General features: G+C 40.3%; 1 protein-coding gene across 4 annotated transcripts in view; it reads left to right on the forward strand.

Moving 5' to 3' along the window:
• Positions 1–745: 745 nt before the first annotated feature.
• The window catches only part of atp6v0a1b (ATPase H+ transporting V0 subunit a1b), a 32655-nt gene continuing 13479 nt past the window's right edge, over positions 746–19921 (forward strand). Inside the window, exons 1-18 of one of the 4 annotated variants that reach the window (XM_030755028.1) lie at positions 746–849; positions 2184–2340; positions 2549–2627; positions 2726–2823; positions 2951–3079; positions 4956–5038; positions 5980–6106; positions 6291–6373; positions 7010–7103; positions 7795–8007; positions 8723–8873; positions 9639–9778; positions 9894–10057; positions 11938–12028; positions 12505–12623; positions 12847–13063; positions 16078–16185; positions 18885–19085. In XM_030755028.1, the coding sequence (XP_030610888.1) occupies positions 2224–2340; positions 2549–2627; positions 2726–2823; positions 2951–3079; positions 4956–5038; positions 5980–6106; positions 6291–6373; positions 7010–7103; positions 7795–8007; positions 8723–8873; positions 9639–9778; positions 9894–10057; positions 11938–12028; positions 12505–12623; positions 12847–13063; positions 16078–16185; positions 18885–19085 (2214 nt within the window). In that variant the 5' untranslated portion in view covers positions 746–849; positions 2184–2223. Of the gene's footprint in view, positions 850–2183; positions 2341–2548; positions 2628–2725; positions 2824–2950; positions 3080–4955; positions 5039–5979; positions 6107–6290; positions 6374–7009; positions 7104–7794; positions 8008–8722; positions 8874–9638; positions 9779–9893; positions 10058–11937; positions 12029–12504; positions 12624–12846; positions 13064–16077; positions 16186–18884; positions 19086–19921 lie in introns of those variants that run through there. The other 3 variants (XM_030755027.1, XM_030755029.1, XM_030755030.1) reach the window with 3 other exon arrangements.

Below are 19921 nucleotides of genomic sequence, written 5' to 3' on the forward strand. Positions count from 1 at the left end.
TTTCTCCTTTTTGTGGTTTAATTTTAAGTCTTTAATTCAAAATAAGCTGTTAAAACAAGCATAACACATTTCAACATCAAGGAATACAGCTGAGAGAATGATTAATTTCCATTATAACAAGTGAGACATTAATGTTGAATAAAACTATCCAGTTATGATGCTTAACTTTAATTTCAGGTGTTTGCTTATCACAGGAGCACTTCCACCCTTCATTGGTCTGTGTAGTAGACTGGTGGGAAAATAAACAAAATTTTGAAGTTTAAGCTTATGTATATTGATTCATTCATCAACTAAACTTAAATTAATATTTCTCATGTCAAATATTGAAATGCGATTAAAATGCGATTAATTTCGATTAATTAATTACAAAGCTTGTAATTAATTCGATTAATTTTTTTAATCGAGTCCCACCCCTAATATATATATATATATATATATCATATCATATAGATATATATATCATCTTTCTTTTCTATAGTGTTCTATGTGATTGCAAAAAAACAGAGTGAAGCCGTGAATCACTGTTGACATTTTCAAAATAAATTCTTATTGACAAATCTGTTAGCATGCTTTTGTGCAGTAGGAAGGATGGATCCAGCTAATTGATATTTGATTGTGACACAACTGAAATGTGCAGGTTCGAATATCAATACCACTTTTACATTCATCTTCATAAATAATAATAATAATAAAAAAAACTGAAGGTAACGACATGGTGATTTTTACTTTGAAATCCCCTCCCAGGGTGCGTTTCCTGCAGAAGTGTCTGTAACTTGACGCACCTCTGAGGACCACCGCATCCAGCATCCAGGAGGAGAGCTGCAGGCTGACGAACTGCCGGTACCGCGGGTGAGTGAGTGGGGATGTTGAAAATGGATGAACATAATGCTGTGAATCCATATTTAGACCTGTGAGCTGGCTGTTTGATTTGTGGCTCGTCTGTGTTCGCAAATGAAGCATTTTAAGGTTAGTTCAGTGAATCGAGTGATTCCTGTCATCATGGAGGGGGCAGAGGATTATCCCGCGCCTGTACTGCACCTCATATTCTGTCATACAACTGTGGGGTTACATTGCTGGTTTAAAATGTAAAACATTAAATATACATATTCAAAATTAGTAATAAATGAGGCATCTGTGTGTCACTAATAGGGTGGTGCTGTCAGTGCTGTGTGCGTCAGCAGGCCGGCCTGTGCCAGCTTCATGGCGTCCTTGAGCGGTGAAGGGCAGAGCTGCGGCCGCAGGGATGCTGCGACTGCAGCGATGCTCTCTGAGCGCTCGCTTCAGCATCTTCAAAGGCACCACTTACTACAAGAATCCGCATTTATGATATTAATAATTGTTAATAATGATTATTTATAATATTAATCGTCATGACTTCCCGTTCATCAGTCTGATATTTAGACCCTAAACCCCTCTAGTGCATGTGTCAGGAAGCTGGTCCGTCTGCATCAAATAAGCCACATTTTCTCCCCAGTTTAGCATTAGCATCTTTAGCCTGTTCTGTAGCATCATCTTAAAGTACATGACTAAGAAATAGACCAGACTCATGTGCAATGCCAGTGTATGTATCCTTTATATCATCAAATGCCTTCAGATGAGGTGTGTGTGGTGTTTACAGTAAGATTACTGGCTGGTTGCACTGCAGTGGCCTCATTTTTACTCTGTTTTAATCTACTGTAGGGCCGGAGCAGTACAGCTTATCATGTCACATCTAAGCAAGCGTCTTTCATTAACACAGTGCAGTATTACTTTAATCTGAGAATTTTCTCCATGTTCTCAGACACACTGCCTCTAGAAAACTTGCTATAAGAAGCCTAAATGATTTGAACAAACAGCAATTACTCGGTCACAGACCAAATTACATGAAAGGGATTAACTAGTGTGGGAATGTGTAAACGCATGTACATGTTCACTGTTCCTACAGATAGATAAGGGAAATACATGATGCCAAAATTATTAGTAGCTGCAGACCCACAGTTGTTCAGTATAGACCTAAAACCATATTATACTGTACTTGATATAGTATAGTAAAGTCAGAAAAGTATAGTAAAATATAACAATGTATAATATAGTAGGAGGTACAGTTTAGTGTGGCATTGTATAGTGCAGTATAAGATATTATGGTATATATGGTATAGTATAGTGTATAGTTACTGTGTACTGTCTTCCTGCCCTTGGTGCAGTGTTTCTGTATCCTAGCTGAGGTGGAGCGCAGTGGTCATCATGGGGGAACTGTTCAGGAGCGAGGAGATGACTCTGGCCCAGCTCTTTCTCCAGTCAGAGGCAGCCTACTGCTGTGTCAGCGAGCTGGGAGAACTGGGCATGGTCCAGTTCAGAGATGTGAGTATAAATGCGGCCAAGCTGTGACATGTCTTGGTGTTCGAACTCCTTCATTAAGAGGTCCGAGTGGACATGTGGAGGTGATGCTTGTGTCTTTCATATAACATCACCTATGTTGGCAATAAAAATATTTTTGTAATTACATGGTATAAGTAGCTTTTAACCTTTTTCTTTTTTTTTTGCCTTTTTTTTTTTTTTTTACCCACAGCTGAATCCAGATGTAAACGTGTTCCAGCGCAAGTTTGTGAATGAAGTGAGAAGATGTGAAGAGATGGACAGGAAGCTGAGTGAGTGAGCCACACTCAGTGCAGCTGCTGAATCTGATTCACTTTCTGGTCCATTGTTGTAGTAATGAGTTAAATTAGTGACTTTCTCTGATGAACAGGGTTTGTTGAGAAGGAGATCAAAAAAGCCAACATCCCGACAGTGGACACTGGAGAGAATCCAGAAGTACCTTTTCCCAGAGACATGATCGATCTAGAGGTCACTTCCAAATCAGTGCTTCCTTCTTGTCCATAGCATTTATGGTGTTGGTACACAGTTTTATATCTATCAGAAGAATGTATCACCATTTTCACAGTTAACTGTGATTGTTGGTTATGTTTGGCAGGCCACATTTGAGAAGCTGGAGAATGAACTAAAAGAGATAAACACCAACCAGGAAGCCCTGAAGAAGAACTTTCTGGAACTGACGGAGCTCAAACACATTCTTCATCGAACCCAGCAGTTTTTTAATGAGGTTTGCTTAATTTACCCTCTCAGACTTGTACACTACACAACCATTACATCACTGAGCTTTGGAGTGCTAATCCAGTGAAGTACTACACAGAAGAACATAAAGCGTATTAGTCCACTGACAGGCTGGGCCCTCACCACCCCCACCATGGAAACAGGAACCGGTGCAGGGTGTGCAGTCTCTGGGGAGGCCCCATGTGGAGCAACAAGTTTTGGGTAGGCTGGCTCAGGTTCAGTCTCTGGGACTGCTGGCTTGGGCCTGGCATCAGCAGAGGCAGGCAAGTAAACAGCCTGAGGCTTGGCAATGGCAGAGATGGGCAGGTAAACAGTTTGTGGCAGGGATCTGGCATCAGCAAATGCAGGTGCGGAAACAGCTGTGCAGGGGACCAGGTGAGGTCCTGGCATCAGTCGCCTAGTGTCAACTGACCCAGGTGGGGGGGGGGGGGGGGGGGGGGGGGGGGGGGGGGGCTGGTGAGGAGCTGGCTTGGGTGCTGGGCTGCTGTGACGAGGCTTGGGTGTGGCGCTGCTGAGGACCGTGGTTCCTCTTAGAGGTGTTGGAGGCAGCAGGCCAAGACCGGTGTTTACCAGCTGCTGAGGAGTAGAGTCTAAGGTGATGACAGGCGCATGGAGGATTGACTTTACTTGATTCCATAACCCAAGAGGAAGAAGGTCACTTACCCACACATTCACTCTGACAACAGATTGAATCTCCTCCAACACCGTTTCAGTGTAGAGGATGAGTGTTTTGCAGAGATTCCTGGAACAAAATCCCAAGGCGACACTCTAAATCTCTCACATGCTCCCCAAAGTCCGCTGGGTCCATCATGGTCACGTCCTTCTGACATATATCGCTGTGTGGCAGGCAGGTTGCGAACCCAAATGTAGCACGATAACAGAGAATAAACGTAAGCTTTATTGCTGGAACTCAGAGGGAAAATGCAAAACAAGGCTAGGATGGAGACAGCAATGCAAAAACTTAGAGACAAAAGATAAACCACGCAACTAAGAATGAGGGAGGACGTGACAAAGAACTGAGGAAAACTGAGGGCTTAAATACACACAGGAGAGAAGACACAGCTGGGGAAAATAAGATGAAGGTGAACAGAATCTAACAAGACAAAGGAAAGCAAAACTGGAAACAATGCACACAAGACTGGCAAAATATGACAGGAGCTAACTAAATATGAGACACAGAAACATGGGCTTGACATATTAAACACAGGGAAAGCATAATAACTGAAAGAAGGAATTTTAAATACAAATGAACTATATCGAAGAACAACTGAAACTAAGGTCTGAGGATATAGATAAGGAAACCAAACAGGAATAACTGTAAAAAAGTACAAAACTCAAAACTGCAAAAATTACAATAAACCAAGAGTCAGATAGAAAACATCAAAACAGAAAGTCCAAAACTTAAAGTGCTGGGTCAGAAACCCAGAGTCATGACAGCTGGTCTGTAGCGACAAAGAGCGGGCTGGCTGAGGAGCTGACAAGTGGGTAGCTGAAGAGAAATCGAGCTGTGTGGTAGGGAGGATGTGGACCCAATAAACACAGGATTAAAAACACACAACAGACAGCAACTTTACAAAAGGGAAACTCCAAAACTAAAAGCGTAACAATAATTAACAAAAAGGCTCTAAATAATACCCAAAACTCTATTAAACAAAACCACTTAAATACTGAACCTTGAGATCATGACAGTTGGATATTTTGTCCTTGTCTGATTATCTATCATCTAACCCCCCTTTAATAACCTTACACCCCTTTGCAACATCTACAGGCCCTGCAGTGGTAGTGCAAAAGTCTTTGCATGGCTCATGGGCTTAATTGGTAGCTCTCCACACCTGATAACGTGCTCTTTGTTATTTCGTTGACAGATGGAGGATCCCAACCTGCTGGAGGAGTCATCGGCTCTGATGGAGGGCAGTGAGGGGGGCCGCGGGGCCCCGCTCAGACTAGGGTAAAGCTTGAGAGTTGCATCATGTCCTCCAATAATCACACAGTTCAGTTGTTGCAGCACATATGCAAATCTGCATTAAATGTAGGTTTTGGCTCATCACTTTGCTGGCTTACTTGAAAAATTGGGGGTGTCAAGGTGCTGTTATAGTAAAGTCAGTGAACACGTGTGTGAAGTTTGATGGGTCGAGCCTGAACAGTCTGCAGCTCTGTGTGAATTTGAACATCCCAGGTTACATCATTCTCGCATTATGGCCAACATCAAAGTGTTTTTGGAACAGATGACGATGGCAGCATCAAGGCTGTGACAATACCTCGGCTTTTGCTTTGAAACAGCCGACCTAAAAATGCCTTTTTTTCTTCAGCCAGCAGTAGGATTGGGTCAGATACAGTACTTAAGAGATGATACGATCCCATAAATACCATCTTTTTTCCAGCAATGATAAATATATATACAGTAACTAAACAACTCATATGGTGACGAAACCCTAAGAACAATTTATTTAGTTCATCGAGCCAATGTTTTCCTCTTAAATGAGGACAGAACCAAGTTATCCAGGAAAATTTACATTTACATTATACCTTATCTGCTGCTTCCCAAATGTCATGATTTTGCCATTCAAAAGGCTCTCTGAAGTACTGAAGAAGTACTGGGAATAACTCTTTCTAGGAGTTGTATTCTTTGGCTCATCTGGCCAAAGTACAGATGAGCTCCTGCCAAAGCGAGGTGTGCGTCATATGCACATCTGTTCACAGCTCACGAGTCTCTTCTCCTCCAACAGTATTGGTCAGAATTGAACCAAATTTACACACAATGATCACTTAATGGGTCTTCACCCAAATTGTGCTCAAGGTCAAGCTCACATTTGTCATTTTACAAGCAATAACTTGTGAATTGATTGTAAGCTGTGACATCACTGACGTTCTGGGTTTGTACCTGTGCAGGTTTGTGGCTGGAGTGATCAGCAGGGAGAGGATTCCCACCTTTGAGAGGATGCTGTGGAGGGTGTGTCGTGGTAATGTCTTTTTAAGGAAGGCGGAGATTGAGGACCCACTGGAGGACCCCACCACAGTGAGCATACAGAGAATGGAGTTATGAACAGTAGTAGTGAGAAAACAGTTTCAAACAAGAATGTAATACTGTCTGCTAATACAAAAGTACACAAGAATACATATCAAATTCCAGGGAATCGTCTTGCTTGCACATTGGAATTCTGCACATAACAGTATCTAATACCTTGTTCCCTTTCCAACAGGGAGACCAAGTCCACAAATCCGTGTTCATCATCTTCTTCCAGGGTGACCAGCTAAAGAACAGGGTGAAGAAGATCTGTGAGGGGTTGGTGTCACATAAAAAACGTGCATTCTTACGATCACTGTTTCACACTATTGACAGGCTTCATTTTAGAATTTAGAATCCTGTAATATGATTAAGTAGTGCTTATGTTTAGTCCTGACATGGTTACATGATTACATGGGAATATCACAGCTAAGTGCTCAGGCATTAGATTTGATTTGATCAGATTAAGGTGAGAATGAGAGCTGGTTATGTTTTTTCTGCTCTTTTAATAGTAGATCTGTAACAGAGTGGTACATTTTCTGTAGAGAATGAGAAACACATCACTTTGCTGCCATTAAACATGAAAAACATAGTCTGCTGCATTTTATTGCTAACTTCTGATGGTCTTTGGAGTTGTGGGCCATGGGTGTGAACCCAGGGAATGAGCTCGTCGATCACCCTCTTAAAATAATGGCCTGAGTCATTTTTTCAGGTTTTTCAGAAAAGACAAAAAAAAACTGGATCAAACATTGAAAATATGACGATTTAGGCAAAAATAAAACTTTTGTTAAAAAATGACTTAGGCCATTGTTTTAAGAGGCTGATGATATTGTAACTGTTTGATTGTCACATCACCAGACAACATTGTGTGTTGCATGCTGTGAGCTCATACTGACAATGGGTACGTTCCTCCAGGTTCCGTGCCTCTCTCTACCCATGCCCAGAGACCCCTCAGGAGAGGAAGGAGATGCTGGCTGGAGTCAACAGCCGCATTGATGACCTCCAAATGGTAGGTTATGCATGCTCTACAACCAAGTCTTATAAAAGTAAAGCAGAGGGGAAGCAGTTGACCTTGGACAGATGCCTATTTATTGTTTGAGCCACATAACTATTAGCGTGCACTTCTTTTTTTTTTAATTCAGTAATTCTGTACACTCTTTGTTATGCTGCTGCTCACTAAACAAGAAGAAATAAATCTGCAGGTCTGCACAACAGCATGTCTGTGTTCAGGCTCTTGCAGTTTTCCTTGATAAAATTTATTTCTAATCAAATTACAAAGGCCCTCATAGTGCAGACAGACTTTATTGTGCTATAGTTCTTATCTTTGAAAGACCTTTGTCCTTTCTGCTAGAGCTGTGGTTCCCCTGTTTTCCCTTATTAAGGCTGGAAAAAAGCCCTGGTTCTGCTTGAAAGGTCTGCACTAGTCTGATCCTGCCAAGCGTACACCCTGCCACAATAGAGCATAGGATTACATTGAAAATCAAGCTGTGTGTATGAACATGATGTAGGTTTTCTGCACAAAGTAAGGGCTTTATTCATTGTCCCACACATTTTTTTGCATTGCTAAAACTGCATGTTTCAAACACCAGTCCACAACTAACTTTCTAAAAATACAAGAATCATGTGTCATTTTTATAGAAAACACTGAAAACACCCAGGATGTACCTTGTAAAACATGTCTTTCCACACTGCTGCTGTAGGTGCTGAACCAAACAGAGGACCACCGTCAGCGAGTGCTTCAGGCGGCTTCTAAGACCATGCGGGTGTGGTTCATTAAGGTGAGGAAGATGAAGGCCATCTACCATACGCTGAACCTCTGCAACATCGACGTCACCCAGAAGTGTCTGATTGCTGAGGTCTGGTGTCCCGTCTCCGATCTGGACTCCATTCAGTTTGCTCTGCGCAGAGGAACGGTGAGTTTGTTCTTCCCTCTGCATTGTAGCCCATCACACACTGTTCTGGTTCCTCATGCTTTGCATCTGAGCCTGTAGACAATAGAAGTGACAATGGATTTGTTCTGGTCTCATGGTCTGACCATTAAAAAATAAAATTTATTTTGTTAAGTATGAATGCACCTCCTCCACGTTAAAGATGACAGGGACCACCCTGCTTTTTCTAACCACACAGTTTAATAGTATGGGGGCATTAGTACACACTTGGACATCTGGGAAGGCACTATTAATGCTGCATGACATATCCAAGTTTTGGAGCAACATATGTTGCCATCCAGATGTTGTCTTTTTTTCATATCATATGAACTGTGAAAATATGAACTGTTTTGGGACTGAAAACCTATAAAGGCAAGAATAGAAAAAGTATTTCACTTTTCAAAGTACAGCCGTTAGTTTCCTTAGTTGTCACACGGCACTGTTAGAAGGAGAGATGATGCAACTCAGTGGGAGACTTAAAAATTTGCTCATAAATTATAAATAAATTTGTTAAAACTAGACTGTTTTCAAATACATGTATTGCGTACACGTATATACAATAAATACACGTATACTTAGTCCTTTAGAAACATGTGCTGAGGTCACAGGTACAGTTAGACAGGTTTTCTTATTGTAATGTGTAGAGTTACAGCTCAGATATGAACGTTCAGTAACTTATAAGTGAGGCTTTATTTCACAGGAGCGGAGTGGATCAACAGTGCCCTCCATCCTAAACAGGATGCAGACCAAACAGACTCCGCCTACCTTCAACAAGACCAACAAGTTCACATCAGGCTTCCAGAACATTGTGGACGCCTATGGCATCGGAAGTTACCGGGAAATCAATCCAGGTCATTAGTTCATACTGAAATTATTGTTCACTGAAACTTGTAATAGTGGCACAGTGTAGAGGTGAAAATGTGACTGCAGTGATGCTCTCCTGGATGCACTCTGCAGTAGTTTGATTCAGTTTTTTTAGTTTGGTCTTTAGGCCAAACTAACTGACTGTTAGAACTCTGGTTATTTTTATGGATGGTTTTGGTTCTGTTATACCACGAATTATTAAAAGGAAGTGAGGCTCTATATTGTAAAGACTACCTTCACTAATGATCTAATTACACTTTTATTACATTTTTATTACAGTTTTTTTTAAGTGCTGTCGAATTCCAGTCAGATATAGTACAATCCGGAGGAAGTAGCTTTGCAGCGATTTTAAAAACAAATCGATGCTTACTGGAAATAATGCGTGCACCATGGCATGGTGGGGTCAGAGGGGTACAGAGGGGCAAAAGCACATCACCTTGATAGAGATATCAGCCTAATTTAAATCCGGTGTGGGTTTTAATTTTTACAAGTGGAGACAGAGCTCATATTGTACAATTTATTACTACATTTGTTGAATTTTATGCTCATAATAAGCTCTCCTACACTAGTCTGATAATTAAATTGAGTTTCCCTGCATTTACTACTTTGTACTGTGTGTAAAGACATTGGCAAAACATTTACAGCTTCCCGTGGCTCTAAAATATCAGCGGTCAGAAGTGAATGATTTTTAGCTGAATATTAGGGTGGTTTTGATTATTTGACGGTCCGTTCCTGTGTGTCACCTGCTGCAGCTCCGTACACCATCATCACGTTCCCCTTCCTGTTTGCTGTGATGTTTGGTGACATGGGTCATGGCCTGTTGATGACCTGTGCTGCCCTCTACCTGGTCATTCGAGAGAGTCGCCTCCTCGCCCAGAAGAGTGACAATGAGGTACATTAACACATTTAGAAGTAATATAATATAGTCATTTAAAGCATCATTATCCAGCCATGTAGTACAGTAATTAGAAGCATCATATTTCTGTGTTTTCTGTTTGCCTCTGTAGATATTCAACATGATTTTTGCTGGACGTTACATCATCCTTCTGATGGGCATCTTCTCTGTCTACACTGGCGTCATTTACAATGACTGCTTCTCTAAGTCGCTCAACATGTTTGGCTCTGGTTGGAGTGTCAGGCCCATGTTTGGCCCCAAAGGAGCCAACTGGTCGTAAGTTGCGGCTCTTATCTCGGATTCTGTTTTCTTCTAGTTTATTCAGTAATATATTTTAGATTTTCTTCATCACAAATCAATGGATGAAGTTCAGTTTCCGGATTTTTCTATTTCTGATCTCCACTAAAACCACTGACCTACCTAGCAGGATGTAGCAGTTAACCGGAACATTGGTCCAAAATAAAGAGGAAATATCTAGTGAGCAGCAGCTCTTTGGGCAAAAATGCCTTGTTGATATCAGAGGTCAGAGGAGAATGCCAGACTGCTTTGAACTGATTTGAAGGTAGCAATAATTCAAATAACCACTCATTACAACCAAGGTATGCAGAAGAGCATTTCTGAACACGTCAAACTGTCATATTTCGGAGTGTTGCTGGTTAGGACCCAAATGCAGGACACAGACACAAAGTTTAAAACATAAGGCCAGTCTGTATTATGGCTGGTACTCCAAAACATAAATTCAAAACTGATGCAAAAACTGAGTCTGAAACACAAATTACCAGAAATGCAAGAAACCCAAGGAAACACAGAGGGGAACCAGCTTTCAGGGAAACAGTACAAAGCAATAAGAAAACACAGGCAAAACTGAGGCTACACACACGCAGTAATGAAGGAAGTGGAGGCAGCTGGTGCGAATTAGCACAGGTGTACACAATCAAGGATAATATGTTAACAATATGAGGCAGTGAAACTAATCCCAACAGACAACTGACTATCAAAATAAAGCAGGAAATGAACATCATCATAACATAAACACAGGAACTTAGTTAATTGTTAGAGCATCAAATGGTAATAATGCCACAAACTGATGGCACAAGAACTTAGTATGAATACAAATAACTAGTCCAAAAAATTACCTAAAACACAAAATTCAGAGGGTGGAGTAACATATTCAGAGGACACAGGGGAGGAGTTATTCCTGTTATTTATTAATAACACAAGGAACCAAATAATAAACTAGGACTTAAAAGTAGCAACCAAACTTAAACATTAATAATACAAAATCAAAAAAACAATAAACTCTGTTGTGTTGTTTCTGACCATGTTCATCCCTTTATGAGCACAGTGGGCCCATCTTCTGATGGCTGCTTCCAGCAGGATAAGGCATGTCACAGAGCTCAGAGCATCTCAAATTGGTTTCAGGAACACTATATTGAATTCACTGCACACAAATATCCTCCACAGTCACCAGATCTCAATCCAGTAGAGCAGTGTTAATTTCGTTGACGAAATATTTTCGTCATAGGTTTCGCCAACGACCCTTTTTTCCATGACGAAAACGAGACGACAACTAAATTAAAACCACCTAAAAGGATAAAAACGATGACGAAATTAATTGACACTTTCACGAAAGTGTCAATTAATTTCGCAAAAAAATTGACACTTTCAAAAATGGTTTCATCTTGATGAATCGTCATCGTTTTTATCCTTTTAGGTGGTTTTAATTTAGTAATCGTCTCGTCGTCATAGAAAAAAGGGTCGTCGAAGAAAACTATGATGAAAATATTTTGTCAACGAAATTAACACTGCAGTAGAGCACCTTTGGGATATGGTGTAATGGGAGATTCACATAATGGATGAGCAGCTGACCAATCTGCAGCGACAGTCACCGACTGCATGATGCTATCATGTCAATATGGATCAAAATCTCTGAGGAATGTTTCCAGCATCTTGTTGAGTCTATTCCACAAAGAATTGAGACAGCTTTGAAGGCAAAAGGGGGTCCAACCTGTTATTAACCTGTTGACAAGATGTCATGTGAGTGCAAGTGGTCACTTGTCATGTTCTAAAATGTGTTTTTTTTCCCTTCTGTATCCTACAGCATATATTGTTAGTAAGAAAGGGCTCATCAGTCATCGGCCTTCTGTCTGTTCTAGGTTTGAAACACTGGATGGAAATACAGTTCTCCAGTTAGATCCTGCTGTTCCTGGTGTGTTCAACGGGCCTTATCCACTTGGAATTGACCCGGTAAACAATGCATGTACTCACTAAAACAATAAAATTAAATAGCTGACAGCAGTTTTCTCTGGTGCAAAACACTCTGCTCAATATTCTGTATTATCAAGAAGTAAAGCAGCAATCTGTCCCATTAGAGCTTGATAGCTTTTAGTCCTCATTGCAACAGAGTATGAGTATGACACCAAGAGTGGATTAATCTGCCCCTGAACCCAGTCTGGGAAAAACACTTTCCTCCTTTTTGGGGAATGTTAGAGAGAAAACTGCAGTGTCCAGCTCCAGAGCTTTGTCATAAACTGAAAACTTAACTTTTTTTTTTTCTAAAAATCTAAATCCTAAACAGAAACAGAGACCACTGGGTGGTCGAGATAAGCAACATAGAGGAGCAAATAGTTATGTTAGAGTACCTTAAATGGATTCCATGACAGGGACCTTTTAGACTGCTCTGAGTGTGCCCTTCATTTAACCCTTCTACATGGTCTCTGCAGATCTGGAATATTGCCACCAATAAGCTGACGTTCCTCAACTCATTTAAGATGAAGATGTCTGTGATCCTGGGTGTCATCCACATGATATTTGGAGTGTCTCTCAGCCTCTTCAACCACCTGTAAGAGTCACACTCAGGGCTGATACCGAATGCTAAAACATTACAGCAATGTATATAGTTTTCTTGTAATTATTATTAATTTGGTTATGTTTTTTTCCATATGAACAAAATAAAATAACCCTGATGGAGCTGTGGCCACTAGTGCCATCTCTCTTTGCTTCTGCATTACTTCCTGGAAGCTAATGCTGTTCTTCTGTTCATGTGTGACTTCACTGCACTGCAGGTACTTCAAGAAGCCTCTGAACATTTTCCTGGGCTTCATCCCAGAGATCGTCTTCATGTCGAGCTTGTTTGGCTACCTTGTCCTGCTGATCTTCTACAAGTGGACAGCCTATGATGCCTTGACGTCCAAGGATGCTCCCAGCCTGCTCATCCACTTCATTAACATGTGTCTCTTCAACTACAGTGACCCCACCAACAAACGCCTCTACGAGGGACAGGTGCTACCTCCATTACCCACCCTTCTGCCTCTCCCAGCTCTTCCATCTCGCACTAACATGTTTCAGCACTGTGAGAGTGGTGCATAGCAGCTCTGAGACTTCAAATACATATTAAATATGCTTTATTTTACATTGCTTTACATTTTTTCAGAAATCAGAGGTCAAGGTTAACCGCAGAACACAAAGAAAAACACAAAATCCTAGAAGGAATTTTGTGTTTTGCATGAAGTTTGAATTCAGGCCATTCCACCCTGGTGGAATAAGCAAGAGTTTGACCTGAAAACACTGTCAGCCTACCTAAGTTCACCTTTTGCAGTCCTAAATCAAGGTGAAAATTAGCTGTTTCCTGTTTCATCAAATGTGTGGAAGCCTGTTCCATAGAGTTCACCTTGAGATCTTCCTGCCATGTATATTTGTAGAGGGAGGAACATTAAGTGAAGGTACCAAACACCCATCCTCAGAGACTTTTATATAAAACTGAAATGCACCGTGAAATTCTTTCGTATTCATATCACCTCTCATTGTTTAGTAGGATCATTACAGTGCTGGGAGCTAATGGGTTTAAATGCTGAAGTTGCATGCACTGACTTGATACAGTTGGCAAGAACATCCATTGCAGTTCTCGCCAACTTGTAAAACATTTGTTGCTGTTTTGACCATGAGGCACCATTTTAAGTAGTTCCACCCTAAAATATACTGTACGTGAACAGGCTGTACAAATGTATTCTTGTTAGTGAAACACTTGCAGTACAGTTGTGGTCAGAAGTTTACATACACTCGTCATGGGTCACCATGAGTGTCGTGGTAATTTGGGGCCTTTAAGTATTTCTTTGAACTGTTCTCTTTCCAGGAATGATTGCACATGACTGTACATATCTTAAATGATTTTAAAAAGAAGAATTGGGTGATTTTGAATTTTCTCTAATCCTCACAGGGTCAGAAGTGTAGATGCAGGCTCAAATATTTGGTTAAATGGATCCATGTGGTCACACCTTGACCAGAGGGTTTTGGTAGCCATCATGATTCTGGCTGGATATTTGACCACTCGTCTTGCCAGAATTGGTAGAGTTCATTTAAATTGGTTGGTTTCCAGACACGGACCCAGCTTTTGAGCATAAGGTTAAAGTTGGAGCTTGAAGGTTGAAGTTGGAAACTGCAGTAGTTTAGAAATTGCTCCAAGACCTTTCCAACTTGTGTAAATCTACATTTCTCCTTCTTAGATCTTCTCTACATTCCTTGGACTTTCCTGTTCTGAGTATTTGTCAGTTCAATGCTGTCAAGCAAATCTTTTTTATGCTGACAAAGAGAAACTAAAAGTTGGAGTCAATCATGATCACTAATGACAAATTAATAGGCCTTGACCATGTCAAGTTAAAAGACATTGTAGAGCCTTCAGCATCACTTACTAAAAGTGAATGTATGTATATATTTGAGGTTGCATGTTTAATTTTGTGGATTAGAAAAAAAAAATTCAACCTTGTGCACCCAGTTCGTGTTTTTAAAATCATTCAAGATGTATGCTGTGCATCTTTCCACCCAGGTAAAAGAACAAGCCCCAATTAAAAGCCCCAAATTACCATGGCATTCGAGGCTGCGATGAGTGGATATAATCTTCTGACCACAACTGTATGCGAGACAAAAGGCTTTGGCGTGTATGCAGTATTATGCATAAATTTGGGCACCAATGTTTTTTTTTTTCCTCTCTAAAAAAAAAAGGGCCCAAAGCAAATGTTTGGGCTCTTGTAGTTCTTCTGGCTCAGAGAGATTATTGGGTCATTTTCGATGCGTTGCTCTGCTGCATTGCTTCTTTGAGGCCAATTCACAGATTTATGATTTTAAGGTTGGTGTTCCATCACAAAATCACCAGCCTGCACCTCCTGATGTTCTTCACTGTGGGTTTTGCAATGTGCTCGGTATCATTATTATGTTATTGAAACTATTATCTTTTCTATCTTCAGCTTTTTGGCAGTGGCTGATGATAAGAATTTGTTGACTGAACTGGGTCCATTCTTCCCTCCACCAGTAAATTCTGACACTGGCTGCAACACCTTAACAGCTCCAGCCGGAGCTGAAGATGTTTTCCTGTCAAGAGATTCTGTAAATTTTCATTCAGAACTAATAAAACAAGCACCTCAAATTGATATTTGAATTGCTGGAACTGCTTGGAGCAGAGCTGCCCAAACTATTGCATACCAGTGTGTGGTTTACTTCAAACCTGAATGTTAAATTGCCTACCCTTGACCTGTTTATGGACTATCTTGTGAACACTGTGACCAAACAGCTTTGTTAGAAGCTAGAATCACATTTCTGTCAGCATCCTAATAATTGGTTTATCCATAACACCCAAATGTTGACTGCTGAGAGAGCTGAGCTGTTGCATTCTGTGCCAGCACTATTTACTCATCTATTATTTAATACCAAAATAAACCAATGCGGGGTGTCTGCAATATCATTGGTTGTTGGTTAAGCAGTAAACTGTCAACCGTATGTGTACAATGTATGTGGATTTACCTTCTACCATTGTGTGTTTGTATAGTTTCTGGTAGGTTGCCTTGTGAGGTTGGAAAGAAAAGCAGAACAAAGCAGAAAGTAAAAAGTCTGCCGCTAATCAGAAATAATTGTATCCACTGAGTTAGACTAATAATTCACAAACTGCATTAGCTTGTGTTAATTATCAGTTGTTGTTACAAGATGAAGTGAAGATTGAAACCGGGGAAAGCATTCTGGCAGGAGTACACAGCAGGAGTTGGTAGACTGCAAGTGTACATTTTTTCTGTTGTTATTTTTAGCTTGATCTTATCTAGTGCAGCATGTTTTGTTTTGTTTGGGGGGTTTGCGTTGATTAAAAGACAGCAAAGCTTATATTTTGCAGTCACATGATCCGTGTTTAGATTCAGAGAAAACTCTGCTGTGCTGTGCTCTGTAATTGCAGTTTGAGGCAGTGGTGTTTCAGACTGTGATCTGTTTGTAGAACTCTCGTTTCCTAATTAACTTCTCTCTGTTTGAATCTTTAGATGGTGATCCAGGTTTTGTTGGTGCTGATTGCCCTTGCATGTGTTCCCTGTATGCTGATTGTGAAAACTATGGTGCTTCGGCGTCAGCACCTGTGGAAAAAGCACCTGGTATGTGCATCTGATCCCATCTATAACCTTACTTTCAACTTTAAGTACCAGTTATAACCTTTGATATAACCTTGTTTTTTTTGCTCCTGTCATTCATTTCAATGCACATTGTATTGTGTATTGTGGTTGGTTGTGTTGCCATGAAAAATGCTTAAAGCCAGCTTTGGAAACGCTGACATTTTGGTGGGAAATTTACAAGAAATACTTTACAGATAGAGGACACCCTTAACCATGTATTTGGCGGTTTTCTCTCCAAAGTGATACACATCCATTACCTGAATTTTACCTTGGTAGATACGCCACCTGGAGCTCTCAGACATCTCTCACTGGGTGTGAATCCCATTCAACTGAAGAGCAGTTACAACTGAATTATTGTCACATTTATAATGACTCTTTACAGCTATTTACTGCCGAACTGTCTCAGCTTTGTTAAATATAGGACCCGATTTTACCTTTAGTAGAATAGATTTGCTTTAGCAATGCTGCATGTTCACACTTTACAGGAGAAAGTTAAACTTGCACTACACAACTTTTTTCTTTTATTGAAAGTTTTTTATTGACAATGTTGGAACAGACTGTCACGTAACTCTCACTCACTTAGTTCTCTCTAAAAGCTTGTGGAGTGATTTCTAGGGTTTGGACTAGAGTTGTTTTTCACTACAGAGTACTTTGCTTAAATGCCTCTCTTCTGCTCCCTGAAGAGAGGCAAACATTAGTTTAAAAAAGGAGTTCCCTCTTATTAATAGCAACAAACAGTTGGCTGTCGGCGCAACACAGACGCAAACATAAGCTCCTCATAAGCAAAACAAACACTTGTGATTATATAAGCAAGCAAGCAAGCAAAGGTTGGCCAGCTAGCTGCTACCTTGGGTATCATGCATAGATATTATAAAAGCTCAACGTCACCCACTGGTTATGAAGTCTCAGGCTAAGCATTTTTGCTGTTGCCATTTAGGTGTTTTGAAACTGGATGTGACAGCCAAGGGGTGGATCTGACTGTGAGTGTGTATGCTCATTGGCTAACAGTCGTCATAATGGAAATAAGGACATGCACAATCCAAAAACATAAAAAACTGAGTGTTGTACTAACAGGCCATATAAAAAAGAAAAAGTAGAGTCCGCACACCAGAGAAAGCTCCTAAATAACTTGAATACAATTATCATAACGTGACATTTTGGGCACACCTGCCCTTCTTCAGACATACCAGTGGTCATATCTTGAATAATCCTGCTTTCTGATGGAATAATAGAATTCCAGAAGAATAGAATTTAGTAAAACATTAACGTTATTTATTTGACCCAAAATGAGTGACTGAGTGACTAATAAGAAATTTGCTCAGAGAACTCAGGTCCAAGAGCCGTTTCCCTATAGAGCTTTTTTTTCAACTACAGGAGTTGACCCTTAAAGATACGTCCATCTTTTCAACTGTCTGGTATCAGTTAATTAGGTAAAGTTGGCCAGAAGAAAGAAAGTTTTATCCAGTCAAAACTGTCTGGCCAAATGGACGTTGGACCATCAGTGGAAAACTATGGTCATCATCAGTAGAAGACAGCTGTCATAAGATTGGATCGATTCCGACCCTGTAACACCATCGTTTTCCACTTGACCCAGCTGTCACTGGGCAAAACAGACAGCTATTAATACTTACATTCACAGCACAGCCAGTTAACCTAACATCCATTATTTGGACTGTAGGAGGAAGCCAGAGCACCCAGAGAGAACATGTAAACTGGAGGCACCAGTGGATTTGAACCCAGAACCTCCTTGATGTGAGGTGACAGTGCTTACCACTGCAGTACTGTGCTGCCACATTATTAATCCTCCCTCCCAACTTAATGTAGGCTAGCTATGTTACAGCTAGCTGGGTAACTGTATCTTGCTTGCTAACATTATTGCTAGTAAAACTATATCTGGATGGAGATAGTTGGCTAGTTTGCCAAATGACTTTACCAGCTAAAGTGTTAGATGACATTAGCTTATGTAAAGCTTATGTATATCAAATGGTATTTCAGCCATCAGTAAATCATGTTGCAGCACAAAGCAAAGATATCTTACCAACATTTGCATTCTACAGTAATTCAATTCAATTCAATTTTATTTAAATTCAATTCAATTCAATTTTATTTAAAGAGCGCAAATCATAATAAACAGTCGCCTCAAGGTGCAAATTGTCAACATACATCTGGCATTGGTTGGTTTGTCACATTTATAACTTTGTTGTAATTATACTGATGCTCAGGTAGCCAATACATACACAATGGTTCAACATAATTGTCATAGGACTCATGAATAAACTGAATAGATTTTGCTGGTCAAAAGTTCAGAAGTCAAGGTTACTGTAACTTCACAAAACACACTTTTAGCCATGCCTCAAGATTTTTTTCAGAAATTATGGTACAGTGTCATACCTAATAGGATGAAATGATGACAAGATCAAAACTTTAGCCTCCAGAGCTAAATGGACCTAAATGGAGTCTTCGGGTCTTCAGAGTATTTTGCTCTTCAGTGAATGAGTCGTCATTGCAGTCTGAGCAGTTATACTTGATAAGGTGGTGGTTATATTTATTTTTTAGAATACAAGTCTTCACTCACTGTGGGGGTGTCCTGTTTTACCTGCAAAATGGGGTAAATTAAGAAGGAAGCGTCATCCTAAGGCTTGCTTTAAGCTAGACACAGCTTTTGTGGCTTTTGTATCTAGTCGCAGAAGAGGGAAGAAACCCCTGCAGAGAATCTAGAGCAGTCTTTAGAGCAAACAGGCGTGTCCTCATCATGCACCGGACTCACTCAACAGGGCACGCAGAAGTTTGGAGGGGTGCGGGTGGGCAACGGGCCCACAGAAGACGAAGCTGGCATCATGGACCACGACCAGCTCTCCCAGCACTCAGAAGAGGGTGATGAGGTGAGTCTCATCAATTTCAAATGTCATCTTCTCACAGATGCTTCTTTTCTTTTTCTTTTCATTTCATTTTTTTGAGTATTTTAGTAGAATAAAAATGTGAATTATGGTTTTATTGTCATGTGGGCTCTGACTGCTTCCTGAGTTCTCACTATATTACAGATGATGACTCTCACATACTATAAGAAACATTTTTGAAGTTAAGCTAACGCTAACAGAAATGGGTGTCTGTCCTGGACTTTGGGGGAGATTGAGTCATGGTAAGAAGAAAGTTCACCCACTTTAAATTTTAAGGTTTTACATATCAACACATTATACAAATCCATATGACACATTGCATACATTTATTTAACAACACTGATAGAGTAATGAAGAAAACCATGATTTCAAGTTAGTGCTGCTGAAAGTGATTTCACAAGCTATAAGCTGAATCATAAGGTGTGCTTAATTTTTCACACACTCCCTTTTGGCTTGTTTTTTTAAATAAATAATGACATGGTGTAATATATCATGTGTTGTTGGCCATCTGAGGTATTTACCTCATTTAAAGAGTTGCTAAGGACCTAATTGTTTTTATTATGTCCCGATATGTTAGACTATAGAATGGACAGAAGGTGTCATTTCTTTTTACCATGACTGATTTTTAGATTACATTGCAGTGACCCATCACTCCTTCAAATCCATATAGCACAACAGTAATGAGTAAGACATGAGTGTTCAGAACACTCGTGTCTGAACACTCATGTGATGTGATTAAATTCAACCGGTGCTCCAAGAAGGGCTAAATTTTGGCAAAATATTGAATCTCTGTGTGTCGTCCAGTACTGACAGATAGCTTG

The sequence above is a fragment of the Archocentrus centrarchus genome, chromosome 19, assembly GCF_007364275.1.
Source record: "Archocentrus centrarchus isolate MPI-CPG fArcCen1 chromosome 19, fArcCen1, whole genome shotgun sequence".
Taxonomy (NCBI): domain Eukaryota; kingdom Metazoa; phylum Chordata; class Actinopteri; order Cichliformes; family Cichlidae; genus Archocentrus; species Archocentrus centrarchus.